The sequence below is a fragment of the Tachyglossus aculeatus genome, chromosome 19 (genome assembly GCF_015852505.1).
Source record: "Tachyglossus aculeatus isolate mTacAcu1 chromosome 19, mTacAcu1.pri, whole genome shotgun sequence".
NCBI classification, from domain to species: Eukaryota; Metazoa; Chordata; class Mammalia; order Monotremata; family Tachyglossidae; genus Tachyglossus; species Tachyglossus aculeatus.
In genome coordinates, this window is record NC_052084.1 from 36,621,828 (window position 1) to 36,639,054 (window position 17,227).

The 17,227-nt window shown below is 39.8% G+C and overlaps 1 protein-coding gene across 1 annotated transcript in view; it reads right to left on the reverse strand.

The window, feature by feature from the left end:
* The window catches only part of ASCC3 (activating signal cointegrator 1 complex subunit 3), a 281,982-nt gene that overhangs the window by 90,088 nt on the left and 174,667 nt on the right, over positions 1-17,227 (reverse strand). The window contains exons 15-20 of the mRNA XM_038761176.1: positions 15,712-15,903; positions 14,970-15,194; positions 8,233-8,352; positions 5,030-5,194; positions 4,194-4,280; positions 3,165-3,341 (exon numbers count right to left, since the gene is read on the reverse strand). Coding sequence (XP_038617104.1) covers positions 3,165-3,341; positions 4,194-4,280; positions 5,030-5,194; positions 8,233-8,352; positions 14,970-15,194; positions 15,712-15,903 — 966 coding nt within the window. The remainder of the gene's footprint in view (positions 1-3,164; positions 3,342-4,193; positions 4,281-5,029; positions 5,195-8,232; positions 8,353-14,969; positions 15,195-15,711; positions 15,904-17,227) is intronic.

Consider the following 17,227-nt stretch of genomic DNA (forward strand, 5'->3'; position numbering starts at 1 on the left):
TTCAACCAGCTAGGGAATGCTTACTGTTGCTGCAGTTCAGCTCAGCTCCTTCTTCTTTTATGGCTTTTGTCAAGTGCTTATTACGGGCCAGGCACTGTATTGTGTGCTGGGGTAGATATAAGATACACATTGGGTACAATCCCCATCCCCTATGGAGCTTACAATCTTAATCCCCATTTTACAGGCAAGGTAACTGAGGCACAGAGAAGTTAAGTGACTTGCCCAAGGTCACAGAGCAGACAAGTGATGGAGCCAGGATTAGGATCCAGGTCCACACTCTATCCTCTAGGCCATGCATCTTCTCTCTGGTTCTGTTTCCTATCAACAAAGGGAGGCCAACCATCGTTCCTCCCTCTCAGAACAGTAGCTGGTGGGTGCTGCTGCTGTGATTTCAAACTGAAGTGGCCTGAGCTGACTCTGGTTGGTGTTTGGGAAGGAGAAGGCAGAGATAGGGTGCATGGCTAGCCATCACCTCAAAAGGGCTTTCTTTGACTGGCTTCAAAAGACTCTGGGCAAAAGTGGAGCAAGGACTTCCCTATCCTCTGCTCCATCCCAGCGATGTCACCTCAGCTCCAGGTGGGCCTCTTCCTGCACAGCACCTGCTCTAACATGGCAGGAATGGGTACACTGAGGCCCAAGCAGCAACAGAGTTTGGGGCTGGTTTATTATTTTCCAATAAAACTAAACAGGGTCCGGTTGGAACCTTCATCAACCAGGGAGTTATGCTATACTGAGGTATCTTTTAATGGGGGGAGTCTTACTCCGAATCACTGAATTGAAAAGGCCCATCAACCAGCTTTGACTATGATCAAATACCTAGACTGAGGAAAAATCTATGCAGGGTGCGGGGGAAAAAAAGAGAACGTGGGCTTCCTTTACTTTGCAGCTGGGTACCTCCTGGAGGAAGCTTAGGAGAGGAGGGAGGTACAAGGGTACAAGGCAGATAAAGGACAGCTGATCAAGCTTTTGTGGGCTGGGAATTATTTCATACTCACTCATGAAGATGTTTCAATATTTTCAACGTGGTTTAAGGACTCAACACATTGTCCAGGAATGATTTTACAAGGAAGAAGTACAGACCAACTGGTTAGGACAGGCAAACACCATTTCACTCCAACAGTGGCAGCCTGCTGGCTGCAAAAGGTGCTGGTTCAGGTTGATAATTGTGCTATGAGACATTCCCTGCTTGGGCAGAACCTCTCACTCTTACTTCACAGTTGTTCCTAACGCGTCCCCTTGCTTTCTCTTCTCCTCCCTGTCCAGGTTAATCAGCAGCTTATCAACGGTAGCTGAAATTACTTAGTATTGATAAAATGATAATAACGATAATTTGGGCATTTGTTAAGCACTTAAAGTGACGGGGTAGAAAGAGACTACCAAAATGGATACGATCCCGATCCTACATGAGACTTGGAGTCTAGGAGCAAGTAAGAGAAGGTATTTTATCTCCATTTCACACTGCACACTGCCTCACCACCTGACAAGATCTCCTTAAACACGGATGCAGGTATAGGTTGTCATGCTAATATATTCATTCTGCCAGAGCACATTTATTTTGCCCCAAAAGTTTTTGCTAGAGCCCACTGGCAGAGTAAGGGATGTTCTTCGACAACACACACCTATCTGGAGATAGCACTCGGTGGTCTTGGAAGAACTGGTTATGTGCATGCACACAGCATTGGATGCAGGGGGCTATTTCACATGCTTTCCCTTAATTAGAGGCTCTGCAATAATGAAGCAGCAGCTCTCACATTCTAGGTGGGTGTATGTGTCAAACAGCCTAGACCAATTTCTTGGCAGCCAATGGAAAATGCCAACATTAAAATGCTATTTGAGATCAATGCAAAACCCAGAAACCTAGTAGTCTTGCTTCTATCTAGCACTGGACTGCACATGTACTGAATAGTTGTCTGGCTTCCTACTGGAGGCCCATATGTATTCTAAGACCAAAGAAGAATGGGATAAATTAAGGTTTCTCACCACACAAGTCTTCACTTTATCTATTTTATGAAATCACTACTCTGGTGTTTTGTTACTTTTATTGGTTTCTTCAACGCTTTCAATAATTCTATCAACATAAATCACAGCTATATATTCGTAAACTTTTCATTCATTCTCCTTGTGTTTAGTTACATCAAGGGACTCCTGCCTGCGTTTTTGGACTTACTTCAATAAATTACTGTGTACAATGCACGTTCTAGTGCAATGAAGTCAAAATTAGCATCAATTTATGCTACACTCACCTTATTTTTTAGAAATAGTAATACTTGGTAAGATGATAATTCTTTATTGTTAGAGAGGATAGATATCAACTTTTACTCAATTGCCAAGTAGTTATCAATAAATGACCGATAATAATGAAAGAGAGCTGGAAAAATTGTACATGCTGGGTGCAATTTTCCTAGGGATGTAATGCTTAATGGAAGAAATTATTCTCCTTTCTTTTCATTTAAATGGAAAAAGGATTGAGAAAAAAAAATCTATTTTGCCTTATACAAGGTCTTGAATACCAAAATCAAATTACTAAAGGTTAAGGTCCCACTATATGTTTCCCTGCTCCCCCTTTTAAAAGGTTATAAATCTCACGAACTGTGGTTGGGGTGAACACTTTTCGTTCAGTTCCCAATACTGGACTCTCAAGGGCAGGTGAAGGGTTTGTTGGCCAGAACTAGAATGTGATCATCTTTGATGTGTGTTTGAGATGCATTTACTTAATTTGGTTTTGTAGTAACCAGAAATGTTGACATTTCCAACATGCACAAAAAGCTACAAAGTCATAAGCATGTCTTGCGGTTTTATAAATTGTCCTATGCCTAACCTTCATGAATGTTCTTTTAAAGGCATGAAATAAATGAGGATGGATACCATATCAGTTATTATTCCCATATACTGTTGTTAATCAGAAATCGTAGTGCTAAACAAAACCCATAGTTTGGAAATGCCAAAACTGTTAAATCTACCTGAACCCCATTTTTTAGAAAAAAAATAGAACTAAGAGCATGGATTTCACATTGGATAGGGCAACTGAAAGGCAAGCATTTCTAAGATAAAAGGACTTCCCTGGCAGCACCTCCACTTCTTGTATATTTCTTTTGGAGTGAGATATTTCAGAAAGCCTTGGGAGAAATTGAGGAAAGAACTGAGACACGGAATGAACTCTTTACCTGTGCAACATACGCAGAATCTGAAATAAGGGAGAAGCTGTCGATCTCGCCTCGGCTAATGTAGGTTTGAAGGAGGATATTTATTTTTCCGTAACTGTTCTCTACACCACCAGGAGCAGAAAGTTCACAGAAATTGTTCAGTAAGACATCCAATTCTTCTATTTCCTCTTCTCTGACCTAGAAGAGAAGTGTTCTTTAGGAATGGCAGGGCTGCTGTGCAAATCCTCAACAACAAAATTAAACACATCATCTAAGCCTTTTCCTTTTGTACTTTGAAATAAAAATGTACTGTTTATGAAGCAGCTGAGACAATTTAATGTGAAGTTATCCTACAACGGACCCAATTACATTTTATTATTCATCACCGATATTAAGGTTGTCATTGACATATAAAAAAGATATATGCCACAAAAATTGAATCTTCTGACCCTACCACCCTCCAATTGATGAGATTTCATTTTTTATTTGACCAGAGTAAAACCTCTGTCCATCTGGATTATGGCAATCTTGAATTAACATTGAATGCATTCATTACAGTCATATATTTTTCATGCGGCATAACATATTCAGAGCTCAAAATTGTGAAGTAGTATGATTCATGGTATTAAAGCTTCACTGTTAATAAGATTAAGTCATAAGACAAGAAATATTCATGTCTCCAGTTTGAATAATGCATATCTTCTAACATTATCTTCCATTACCCACATATTGCAAAACAAAGCATAAATCTACATACTCTCTGATTTACTGATAGCTTCTGTTAGTATAAAATGTATTTAAATAGCACATATATTTGATTTGCTGGTGTCAGAGTCATGCACGGTGTCCATTAAGTCTTACATATTAAGACCACCTAAGCGTTATCCGGTATCTAGTTATGGGATACATTTTTAACACTTCATGTGCCATATTCTGTCAAAAGGTGAACAGGGTGCACCAGAGAGCTCATTTTTGAAGGGGTATGTAACTATGCCTACGTACACACATGCATCTATGTCTATTAAATGTTTAAGATTCAGACAGCATTACCTTAATCTGTTCAAACTCTTCAGCTTTGGATACGATAGCGAGGATATCACCTTCTGTTTTGTGGGCATCAAAGAGTTCATTGAAAGTCTACCAGAATGAGAGCAATTTGGGGTAAAAATCATAATTCTGAAAAGATTGTCAAAATTTCGTCAAGATTCCTGGTACATAAAAACCCTGAAGGGCCATCCTTAAGCATACTAAGCACAGCCTCAAAAAACCCTGGCTGATGCAATCAGACTAAGAAAGAAATCGGCAGGCCAACCAAATCAAGAATCGAGTAACTAGGAATTCCAGGTTTGATAAATTACAGCAAAGCCTTCAAAATCTTGGTTAGGAGAATAGGTGGGGAGGTGAAAAGAGTCATCCATGGTCTGGGGATATAGGAAGGGCAAATATTTAGGATGTGGGAATTGTCACTGAGAGCCAGTGAATAGGCAGAAGGTAGAATGGAGAGGATATGAAGGGGCAAAACACAGCACCCATTAGGCAGGCAACTGATGTTAACATCAATTGATAAACTGATTAAGGCTGGTGATGGGAATGGAAAGATGGTGGGGAAAGAGTTGGGGAGACTCTTGTGGCAGGTGAAAGAGCTGTGGGTTAGGTTAGGAGGATGTAGGGAGTCCAGATTCTGCAGTGGGAAGAAAGGGGTGAAAAGCAAACACCCAATACTGGACAGTAACGCAGGCCCTGACACTCTCACTTCTGCTTAAATTTTGATCATTTATTAAAATCAATGAAGCTGAAAGGGTAGGGTGAGAGTAAGAAAGTGCAAATCTATTAACATATCTTTTCATGGTTAAATGTTTATCGAGGGGTGATGTGGATAGTAGTACCTCAATAGTATTGTATTTTATATAGTAGTGGCTGGCAGTTCTGCCCAAATCTGTTGAAGAAAAAAATCCAGTCCGCTCTTCGAAACGGATCATGCGAGCTTTATCTAGTTTCCGTCCAACTTCGATGACCAACTGCTCACGGTGTTTCTCTAAAGTTGGGTCCATCTAAACAAAGTAAAAATTACAAGATCTACATTGAGATTTTCCTCTCTTCAATTAACACATTTGATTAATATAATTTCCCAAAAAAGGGTTATATTTTGATAATTTAATCACCCAATTGGACTAAGAAATTAATATTGTATGGAAAAATGTAGGAAATAGCTAAATGAATGACTGCCATTCCTCCTTAAGAAAGAAATTCTAAAAATCCAGCAATCCTACCAAAAAAAGAAAATTTGTATTACCAATGTGAAATGGAATATTGGAATGCTAAATTTATAATAGGTAAATCAAACACATTTAAATTCTAATATTCTGGGCATTTTAAAAATCATCAAGTTGTGGTAATTCATCTTATGAGAAAATGAGTTTATTGCCTTACTTTCCACGCAAAACCTCAACTTGACAAATCTGAATCGAGTTGATGCACTTCTAAGTTAGTGCTCAGACACTTTCCAAAACCACGTAGGATCCAACAAACTGAAGATGGGTCTCAACAAGTAAATTCAGAAGCACTGTCTCTTTGCAATTTTTACACGTTTCCTCCAGGTTCCTTGTATGAACAAGTTACAGTAAGTACAAATAATTTAAAGAATTTAGAGAAGCAGCGTGGCTCAGTGGAAAGAGCACGGGCTTTGGAGTCAGAGGTCATGGGTTCAAATCCTGGCTCCGCCAACTGTCAGCTGTGTGACTTTGGGCAAGTCACTTAACTTCTCTGTGCCTGTTACCTCATCTGTAAAATGGGGATTAAGACTGTGAGCCCCACGTGAGACAACTGATCACCTTGTAACCTCCCCAGCACTTAGAACAGTGCTTTGCACATAGGAAGTGCTTAATAAATGCTATTATTATTATTATTATTAATAAAGGAAAGAGACTTTTTGAGGAGGAAGGGAACTTGGCTTTTAGACTAAGCACAGTAATAATAATAATAGTAACAATGATGGTATCATTAATGAAAATGGCATTTGTTAAGCCCTTACTATGTGCCAGCCCTTGTGCTAAGCTCTAGGATAGATATAGATTAATTATATTGGACATACTCCCTGTCCCACATGGGGTCAAAATCTAAGGGAGAAAACTGGTATTAAATTCTTATTTTGCAGATAGGAAAGAGAGACCCAGTGAAATGAAGATATCCTGCCCAAAGTCATACAAGAAGTAAACGGTAGAGAGATAGTTTAAAACACAAGTCTCCCAGGCCTTTGCTCTATCCACTTAGCCACACTGCTTCTCTATTCATTAGCTAAATTCAGTGGCCACTTGTGGATGGGGGCACGTATTCAGAAAAGTATGTGGCTTAATAAGTCAGAGGACCAGGTTCTAATCCCATCTTCTTTTTTTATGGTATTTGTTAAGTGTTTATTATGTGCCAGGCACTGTATTAAGTGCTGGGGTAGATACAAGCTAATCAGGTTGGGCACAGTCTCTGTTCCACATGGGGCTCACAGTTTTAATCCCCATTTTAAAGATGAGGGAACCGAGGCACATAAGTCAAGTGACTTGCCCAAGGTTACACAACAGACAAGTGGCACTGGCAAGTCACTTAACTGCTCTGTGCCTCAGTTTCCTCAACTGTTAAATACCTGTTCACCCACCTACTTAGAATGTGAGTCTCCGTAAGACAGCGACTGCATCTGATCTGATTAACTTCTATTTATCACAGTGCTTAGAATTGTGCTTGCCCTCAAGTAAGCGCTTGACATATACATAACAATAAAAATGATAATAATAATAATAACAATATTATCATGTGGAGATATGTTACCAGGGAAACAAACTAAAAGTTGGGAGTCCCAGGAAGTATTCCACTCATCATCTAATTTAAAGAAATTAGTTTTTTAATAGAATGAGAGACAATATTACTCAGCCCGTGAATGGGAATGAATGTGTTCAACTCCAATAGGTTCCTTTACAGAGATATGGCTAGCCAGAGGTTCATGTTGAGTTAAAAATGAACCAATAAAATAAGAAACTGAAGATTCATTTAGAGATTGCTCAATGTGGAAAAGATGTGCCTTGGTATATGAGGAGAAACAGGGATGAAAGAAGCAGGGATGCAGGAAAAAATGAATGAAAAAGTGATTACAAAGTGCTTGGCAATATGATAGGATATATAAATCCTGAATATACAGGAAATAACTTTCTGCATTGGCAGGGGCTAAATAGTGAATAGAAAGGAAAAACTGATATCCAAAAAGTCTTATCAGATGTATTTCACAGTCATCACATTCTTTGAAGTTTTGTCTTAATATCTGTGAATACTAGCTTTTTGATGACAGTTGAAATTGGTGCTTTTACTTGATAGCAGCTGGGCTGTAGTTTTTTTTTCTCGCTTTAATTGTGAAAAACGTTTAGAATCTACAGTGGAGTTCCCAAGGAGAAACCTGGGATTTCCCATTATCTGTAAACCATGTGGACAGCACACCTTCAAGTACAATGGCAAGAACTGCTACTACTTCCATTTGATAATCATTTGTAGTATGTGCACACAGAAAGCTCTGGAATAAAACTTTAAAAAGTAAATGGATTCCAATGTGAAACCTAAAATCTGGGACCTCATGAATCTAGAAAATAAGTAATTATACTGAAACAAAGTAAGGCCATGGGTTCGGAGGAGTGGTCCAAACAAATAATGTACTCCACAGAAGGAACACGGCACATGCAGCTAAAATACATTTAGAGATTTTCACTGTCTTGCATTTCTCATATTTCCATTCCAGTGTCTGAAATTCTGATATTGAAGGTATCTCAATTTGTGGCCTGAAAATCATGGCTCCTAATCTAAGGGCCATTCTCAGATTTTCTTTAGAATAACCTTGAAAGTGGTGCAAGTTTTTAATAAATTGGAGATGACCAGGAGGGCCTTTTTTTTTTCCCCTTAGCACTTTCAGTAAAAAGAAAAAATCTTCTTCCCCCTTCAAGCACATAAAGCATCTCTCCTGTCAGATGAGGCAGCAACAGCAAATATTTATCCTCACATCATGAAAGGATTATAGAGCCAGAAAGCAGGTTAGATTTTTTTAAAATGTGTTTTTTACCTGATAAGCCTTGTGACTGATGCCATATACTAATGGATTTGCTCTCATCCGTACATAAAGATAAGTGTAACTTATCCACTTCACTGCTTCTTCCACATTAGTTACTGTTCCTAGGGCAATCTGCAAGGTAAAATTAAACTTACATATTTGAGTCAAACATGAGCATTACTACCAGAATGTTTATTCTTAGACTGTGATCTCTATGTGAGGCAGGGACTGGGTTCAAACCAGTAAGCACTTGATAAATGCTAAAATCATGACATTCATAAGCAAGGGTTCTAAAATCAGTCCTTGCTTTAAAAAAGGGAGTGTCTTCTCCGGCTGAAAAATCAGCTCTATGTCTGTGAGTTCAATACCGTGTGTTCTATCACACATAAATCATCCGGTTGATTTCTTCAGATTCAGTACTCATTCTTCATTGCACTTGGAAACCTGATGTGAGGTAAATTTTATCTTAACATTTATCTATTTATTTTCTAAAAGAATTGGAGAAAGACAATATACCCCATTATCATCTAACTCCAGGGTTGTACTCTTACAGAGGCCTGGGTAAGGAAAACTCGCAAGGTAAACCTTATCCTATGAATTCAAAAAGCCGTTTCTTCAGACACCTCACCGTGTCCAGCAGACATGTTTCTCTGGGAAGACCAATTCCTAATTCTCCAAGCGTGCTCCATCCATATTGATTAGAGAAAACATGCATTTGGGCAAAATGTGCAGACCACTGTACTACACACTTATGGGATTATCAGAGTAGGCTGGTATTATTTAATATAAAGTTTGAGAATTCTTGAACAAACTTCAAAAATTAAAGAACATGACCACTTCCAATTACTCCGATGTGTCTCCAAAAGTTGTTACTTTTCAACCACAAAATAACAGTCCTAGCTTTTCAGCTATGAAGGTTCACATACCCCTCACCTCTAACATACACGATATCAGAATAAAATGGAAAGTTAAGGAGCACAGTGGAAAATTTAAGCTCTCCCTACTAATGATTCATTTGTATTTACACCATCATGGAGGTTTAACCTCAAACGTGAGACTACAAAATAAGTCAAATAACTTGATTTTGATAATAAAATGTCAAAGAATTTAGATAAACCACAACTGATTACACATATTCATTAATGGATGTATTTTCCTCATTTTGAGAAAGTAGTATTTCTGCTATAGAGCACAGAGATATGAGGTTTTATTGTGATTAAGTACTTTTTATATTTCCATTCCAGTGACTGAAATTCTGATTTTGCATCATACCCTTTTCCAATATTTTAAACTTAGTATATTTTTACACTTTTAAAAGCTGATTTATATATTGTAGTTCATAGAGTCCACTTAATTACAATATGAATAAAATGACAGCAATTCAAAAAATTATTTTTCAGTAGGGCAAATTTGCACTGAGTAAGCAATTTACACGAAAGGATCCATTTTCAAATTAACAGATAGTTAGGCTCTGGGTTTTTCCTCACAAGTTCTTGCCAGTGCAATGTCCAGCAACTGATTCCAAATCCATCTGGCCACCTAAATTCAGTGAGTGTCATTTACCATTGAAGAACTGGGATTCACATGGGTAATTTCTCCCATGTCAAGGGAACACAAACAGCTTCATGCTTAAATTGCAGCAGTTTGGGGAAAACTCCCACAAGCCAACATTTAGCAGTTCTTAAAAATAGCTACGTAATCATATGTTTACCCTGCAAAAAGGAAGCATCTTTTTATACAGGTGATGTTGTTATTTAGCATTTTGGAAAACTTCATCAGAAAGAAAGGGAGATACAGAGAAAGATGAGGCAGAAAAGATCTAGACATTAACCTATCTGGGAATTAATACGGTCTCCAAAACAAGGAATACATTCTCTTTTTGAGCCCACTTCACTTAGACAGGTAGAATGGAATGGGGGGAAGTGTCACCCTTCGTAATCCATCATCATATTTCATTTCCAGATTCCTAATAGTGTAGAATGTTAGGTATGGTACGCACGGCCCAGGAGAGGTTTAGTATCTCTGTCCTGGGTATATTCAAGAACAGGCAGACACCCATCTGTCAAGGCTGCTTTAGGTCAAGCTTGTCTGAAGGCAGGGGAATGGACCAGATGGGCTCTTCAGACCCTTCCAGGGTCTAAGCTTATTACTGGATAATCAGTCCAATCTAGGCAATTCCTTTCCATCGATATAATTAAAAGCACAGCACTTCCTTGAGGTCCCCAGCAAAAGTGTAAATTGTGCAATCATCAAAACGCCAAGCTTGTTCTGCTTTTCAATCTGATCATTTCTCTCTACCGAATGAGGATTTTTAGATAGCTAATTTATGACTCCCTCCCATCCCCCCACCAGTTTGCCAGTGGAAAGAGGGAGGTAGGAAGAAAGGCGGGTTCGCATCTGAAAAACTGGGTTTTACAGGTCTTCTGAACATCCACCGTAAAGGACAAAGGGAACGTGTCCAGATAATGCTTCGAAATTCACTACTGCCTGTTATTTTTAGAGAACAATCCTGGAATGCCACCTAGTGATAAAAAAATAAAATTAACTTGAAAAATATTTGCTGCCATCCACTGACCATCCGAACATGTTGCACAAGATGCTCCTATGACAGGGAAAAAGGAATTGGATCGTCCAGCACACTAAAGCTGTATATATGTATATATGCTTGTACATATTTACTACTCTATTGATTTTACTTGTACATATTTATTCTATTTATTTTATTTGTTTTATATGTTCGTACATTTTTTTTACTCTATTTATTTATTTATTTTATTTGTACATATCTATTCTATTTATTTTATTTTGTTAGTATGTTTGGTTTTGTTCTCTGTCTCCCCCTTTTAGACTGTGAGCCCACTGTTGGGTAGGGACTGTCTCTATATGTTGCCAATTTGTACTTCCCAAGCACTTAGTACAGTGCTATGCACATAGTAAGCGCTCAATAAAGACGATTGATGATGATGATGATGATATGTTTTGTTTTGTTGTCTGTCTCCCCCTTCTAGACTGTGAACCCGCTGTTGGGTAGGGACCGTCTCTATATGTTGCCAACTTGTACTCCCAAGCGCTTAGTACAGTGCTCTGTACCCTGTAAGCACTCAATAAATACGATTGAATGAACTGAATGAATAGCCAGAAGGAAGAGGAGATCTTCCCCGTTGGCCGCCAGATTTTGTGCTGGCAGGAATGACTATGAAGGCTAGTTTTTGAGAATTCACACTCAGTCCTAAATCCTCCATCAGTAGTATACATAGTAAGCGCTCAATAAATACGATTGATGATTAAAATCAATTGTTCCAAGCCCTGTAGTAAACAATAGGGAGAAAGCAATGGAGTTAGACACAGTCCCTGTCTTTAAGGAGCTTACAATCCAGTGGGGGAGAGAAACACTAAAATATATTAGAGCTAGCAGGAAGAAGCAAAGGCAAAGATGAACATATGGATAAATTAAGTGGTCAGATATTAGAGAAAGAAGGTTGATCTGTACAGAAGGGCAAGTCATTAGCCAGGTGGGGGATGGCTGAGGTCTGAACTTCCTAGACATTACAGAAGGTAAATATTTCCCAGAGTCTGAAGCCTGTCTGCCTGATGAACTGACACATCCGTGGAGAAACACCCATTTTACAGCAACATGACATTTAAAAGGGTAGTTTATTTCTCTGCTATTCGTTCCACAATAATCACTACAGATACAGTTCATTTAACTGGCTACAATAGCAAATTCTAACTAATCAAACATGCCCACTAACAGCTCGGCAAAATTCTGGAGATAAAAATTTAACTCATGAAACTCAGCCCACATTGATTTTCCATACTAATTCACATTTGATTTCACCAAATTAATTGAAGAAGTGCCTTGAATGTTCAACTTCAATCTCAGAAATTTGGATTTCTTTCCCAAGAAGCCTCTTGCACAAGTAGGGACTATAAGCTCAGCAGGAGAAAGCAGGGTAATGACATTTGTGTAATGGCCTCAATTCAAGTTCTTGCCTTTTGAGGAGTTTCGATGGCAGAATTCTCACACTTGCACGGTCATTACTGCCACTCAAAGGAATTATAATGATAAGTTTACTGATGTTTCTGAAGATGATGGAATACTTGTGGGCCCATAAAAAGGATTCTCATGAATCCAAATGCATTCAGGTTTTCTAAACCCTTGACCAAGAAGCTTTAGCAAGAATATTTCTTGGCCTTTAAACAATCACACACCATCTAGTCTTAGTTATTCTAAAATCCTTTCCGGGCTGTCACCCTGGATGTCTAAGTATGATTTAAAAAAAAACGGATAAGTATCTATATTTGATAGAGGCAATATTAAGTACGGATTGCAAAATCTTAACGAAAATAAGAGCGCTGGAGATGAAACTAATCAGCCATGAGATTATCTGTATCACAAAAATGGAATTTTTAGTGTTGGATTATGCTGCTTTATTACTAGACAGCTAAATATATTAATTCTATCTCCCTGCTGCCTAAAGGTGATTTTTTCTTGTTCGTGGATGAATTTAATAATGGTTATAGGGAAATTCACTGGGCTTTAATTTAAAAGTATATTCTACTAGTGAACTAGAATCCATCTGTTGTTTTTTTTCTGGGAATGACCAAAAGAATGGAGATACCATATTCTAAGAATGTGCCCAGACACTTCACGTTTGATAGGAAGAGCACAGATTTCAGTTTCCTCTCTGTCACCAGCTATGTCTTTGCTCCATCGCAACCCAGCCTCTCTAGTCAGTCAGTTAACTGTATTTATTGGGTGCCTACTGTTTGCAGAGCACTGTACTAAGCACTTGGGAGAGTACAATGTAACAATAAACAGACACATTCCCTGCCTACAACAAGCTTAGAGTCTTGAGGGGGAGAAACTGTTGCTCTCTCAATTTGTTTTAGAAAATAAATGCTGGTAGAGTGGTCTGCATTGGCACCCATGAATACGTTGAGCTTCCATCCCCTTCTAACTTTTAAATGTAAGCACGAGCTCTCTTCGTTTGGATCACGGTTGAGCCCTATGACTGGTCTGGAGGCTGCTCCCATGGATAGCTAGTTGGGACACAAGAAGGGGAGGGGGAATTGGGATGAGACTGTAGGAAGAACAGTAGGTATACCGAGGACGACTTAGGTCAGAGCCTGATGCAACTGGAAGAGAGTAGGATCAATCCACAAACACACACACTCTATGTGCACATGCAAGTGTGAGAGATGAGGGACAATGATGAGGTAATCAGTAATAACTGTGGCATTTGTTAATCGCTGTCTATGTAGAAAAACACTGTACTAAGCGCTAGGGCAGAAACAAGATAATCAGGCTGGATGCAGGGCCTGTCCCACATGGAGTTCACAGACTAAGCCAGAGAGAGAACAGGTATTTAATCTCCATTTTGCAGATGAGGAAACTGAGGCACTGAGGAGTTCGACACCTTACCCAAGGTCACCAGGGAAGCTAGTGGCAGAGCTGGGATTAAAACCCAGGTCCTCTGACTCCCAGGCACACACTCCTTCTATTAGGCCACGCTGAGAGAGTATTGTAGGTTTCTGTAGAAATGCTGTGTATATCCGGATAAGTGACTGACCAGGTAAACGATGTGGTTTAATGGAAAGAGTACAGGCCTAGGAGTCAGAGGACCTGGATTCCAATCCCAGCTCTACTACTTGCCTGCTGGGTGACCTTGCGGAAGCCACTTAACGTCTCTGTGCCTCAGTTCCTTCTTGTTTAGACTGTGAGCCCCGTGGAGGGCAGGGACTTTGTCCAACCTGAATATCTTGTATCCACCCAGTGCTTGGTACAGTACTTGGAACACAGTAAGCTTCTAACAAGCACAATAATAGTGATAACAGTAATAACAGTAATAATAATGATGATAAAAGAGACTTCAAGTTAACATCAGGCACAATCCTCTGGTGAGTTGGGGTTGAGAAAGTGATACAGGCAACCTTTCGGGCACCTTTTCTTACCCTGCATACCTTTGAGGGTGGAAGGGAGGAAAAGGGTATGTGGAGGGGGTGGGTACGTAAACAGGGTGCTCAGACACAAGAGGGGTAGTTGGAGGATGGTGGATGTTTATATGCATATATGTTTGTACATATTTATTACTCTAGTTATTTATTTATTTAACTTGTACATATCTATTCTATTTATTTTATTTTGTTAGTATGTTTGGTTTTGTTCTCTGTCTCCCCCTTTTAGACTGTGAGCCCGCCGTTGGGTAGGGACTGTCTCTATATGTTGCCAACTTGTACTTCCCAAGCGCTTAGTACAGTGCTCTGCACACAGTAAGCGCTTAATAAATACGATTGATTGATTGATTGATGTGTGTGCGGGGGTAATCAATGAATGTCACTGTGGCCTCCTTAGAGATAAAACAACTGATATCCCTGTAGGCTTACTTACCTACGGACTTCTGTTTAGGAGAGGGTATGGAGTATGCCATCATTAGTAGTTTGTGTTCTGAAATACTTTAGTTAAACGTGTGCAAATTCTGTTTATCACTCTCAAGTTCCTCATTTGCTATAGTACACAGACTCGGGATCCAGCCTTACAACAATGATATAACTATTCTAGGCAGTGCTAAGGGATGACTTTCAAAAGCTTTCCTATTTGCCACATTATTCAAAACTCTCCTGAACACAGAGTGTGTCCGACTGGGAAGCTTCTGCCGGTGAGTGGGTTCTCCTGAATACATACTGGCAGGCTGCTGAAACTGGCTTGGTACTCCAAAATCGAGTGGTGACCACTGATCAGCCCTCACCTCTGCATTTAAGTTGTCTGCAAGGTTCTCCAAAAGCTGGCTTTCAATTGGGTTCTGCTGTGTAAGCAGTGTCAGGTAGTGGCTGAGTTTATCGTGGGTCGTGATGATGATGCCTTCCCCGAATTTGTCAAACTGTGGCCTTCCAGCGCGACCAAATATCTGCATGACGTCGAGAATTCCAAGGTCAACAAAGGAGCCTCGTTTTGCCGCATAGATCTGTGTTCCCTAGTTGGAGAAAAGGCGACGAAAATTAACATAAGCACACATGAATATAATCTTGATGAGCTGAATGTGGAAATTAGGCAAATAGAGTATGACTCCAAAAGTGTACTTTAACTAATCCTTTGATAAGCTGCGATATAGTTAAATCTTCACAATACAAACTGGATTTGCATCAGAGAGAATCCGTTTAGCCAACTATAAATAGCATTTACAATCAGTCACATCACCCTGATTTGCTCCCTTTATTCTCCTACCGACTCAGCCCCCCACCGCTTATACATATTTGCAATTTATTTATTTATATTCACATCTGTCTCCTCCTCTAAACCGTAAGCTCATTGCGGGCAGCGAATAAAGCTCGTTGTGGGCAGGGAATGCATCTGTTAAATTGTAATCTCCCAAGTGCTTAGTACAGTGCTCTGCAAACAGTAAGTCCTCGATAAATAATATTGAGTGATTGATGAACATCTATCTGCTTTAAGACACATACACCTCTGCGCAAAAAGACCTGAGCTCTTACCTTAATGATAACCGCATGAGCTGGAAGATTGACACCCCAGGCTAAGGTCGCTGTACAAACCAGGACTTTTATATGGCCATTAGAAAACAGGTTTTCAACCAAATTTCTGTCTTGACGCAGCATTCCTGCATGGTGAATACTGAAGCCATCCGGAAACAGCTCTCGCAACTGCTTATTTCTTGACTTTTGAACCTATGGTAGCCAAAGACAAAAATGTAAATTTATTGCATCAAATGCCTGGGTCTCAAACACATCACAGTTATGTTGAATTGCGTATCGCCAATAGTCCTTTGAATACTTGGCTGGTGGTAAAACCAGCCAACTGGTTTTACTTTTCTCATTTTAAACGCTTTCTGCACAATGGTTTTCAATGACTTCAGATTTCCCAGGCCTGTTGGAGAAGCCTTTTCACGATGCCTTACAGCAACACCTGAAGGGAGATAGTCAAGTGGATATCTATTCTACTTATTTTATTTTGTTTAGTATGTTTGGTTTTGTTCTCTGTCTCCCCCTTTTAGACTGTGAGCCCACTGTTGGGTAGGGACTGTCTCTATATGTTGCCAATTGGTACTTCCCAAGCGCTTAGTACAGTGCTCTGCACACAGTAGGTGCTCAATAAATACGATTGATGATGATGAAGGTAAAAAATCTTTGAGGGTGAAAGGATCTTTTCTTTTAACCAAAAACCATGGGCTGAATAATGCAGATGCACTGCTCCATCGAAGCTGTGCTACCCAGCCCTGTGCCAACCGAAGCTCTAGGGAGCGGCACTGTGAACCTGCCTTGTTGGGAACGCCTTTGCCCAGTGGAAAGAGTTTATAGCGATCAAAAAATGGCAGTTTTCCACAGGGAAGTAGTGATGCCTAATAGAAAGAGCACAGGCTTGGGAGTTAGAAGGACATGGGTTCTAATCCTGGCTCCGCCCCTTGTCTGCTGAGTGACTTTGGGTGAGTCACCAGTTCTTTGTGCCTCCATTACTTCATCTGGAAAAAGGGGATTGAGACTTTGAGCCCCACGTGGGACAGGGACTGTGTCCAACCTGATTAGCTAATGTAATTATGGTATTTGGTACTTGTATCTACCCTACTGCTTAGTACAGTGCCTGGCATTTAGTAAGCGATTAACAAATATCATTAAAGGAAAAAAAAAATAGCTTCCCTGGAAACTTCCATAAAAATTCCACTGGGGAAATCTTATCAGATGTTGTATTGGGCAGCACAGGACAGGCAAACAGTGAGTTGTTTGTCTGGTAGCCCAGGGGTGAGTGAGATAAGGTCTGCAGGCTGAATGTGGCCAGCAAGGGACATGGTGGATGGGGCAAATCACTGGCTTTACAGTAGCTTCGGAGCTACTTTCAGTAATGCAATACCTCTGCTTCAACCTCTTATGACCCTTTTTCCATCCACTTCTTCTGCAAGGCAGCTAGAAGTTTGTGTATGGCCCTCAGCCAATGGATACAAGTAAATCAACAGGTGGACCTTGAGCTCCAGTAACTGGTAGTGTAGATAAAGTCAGT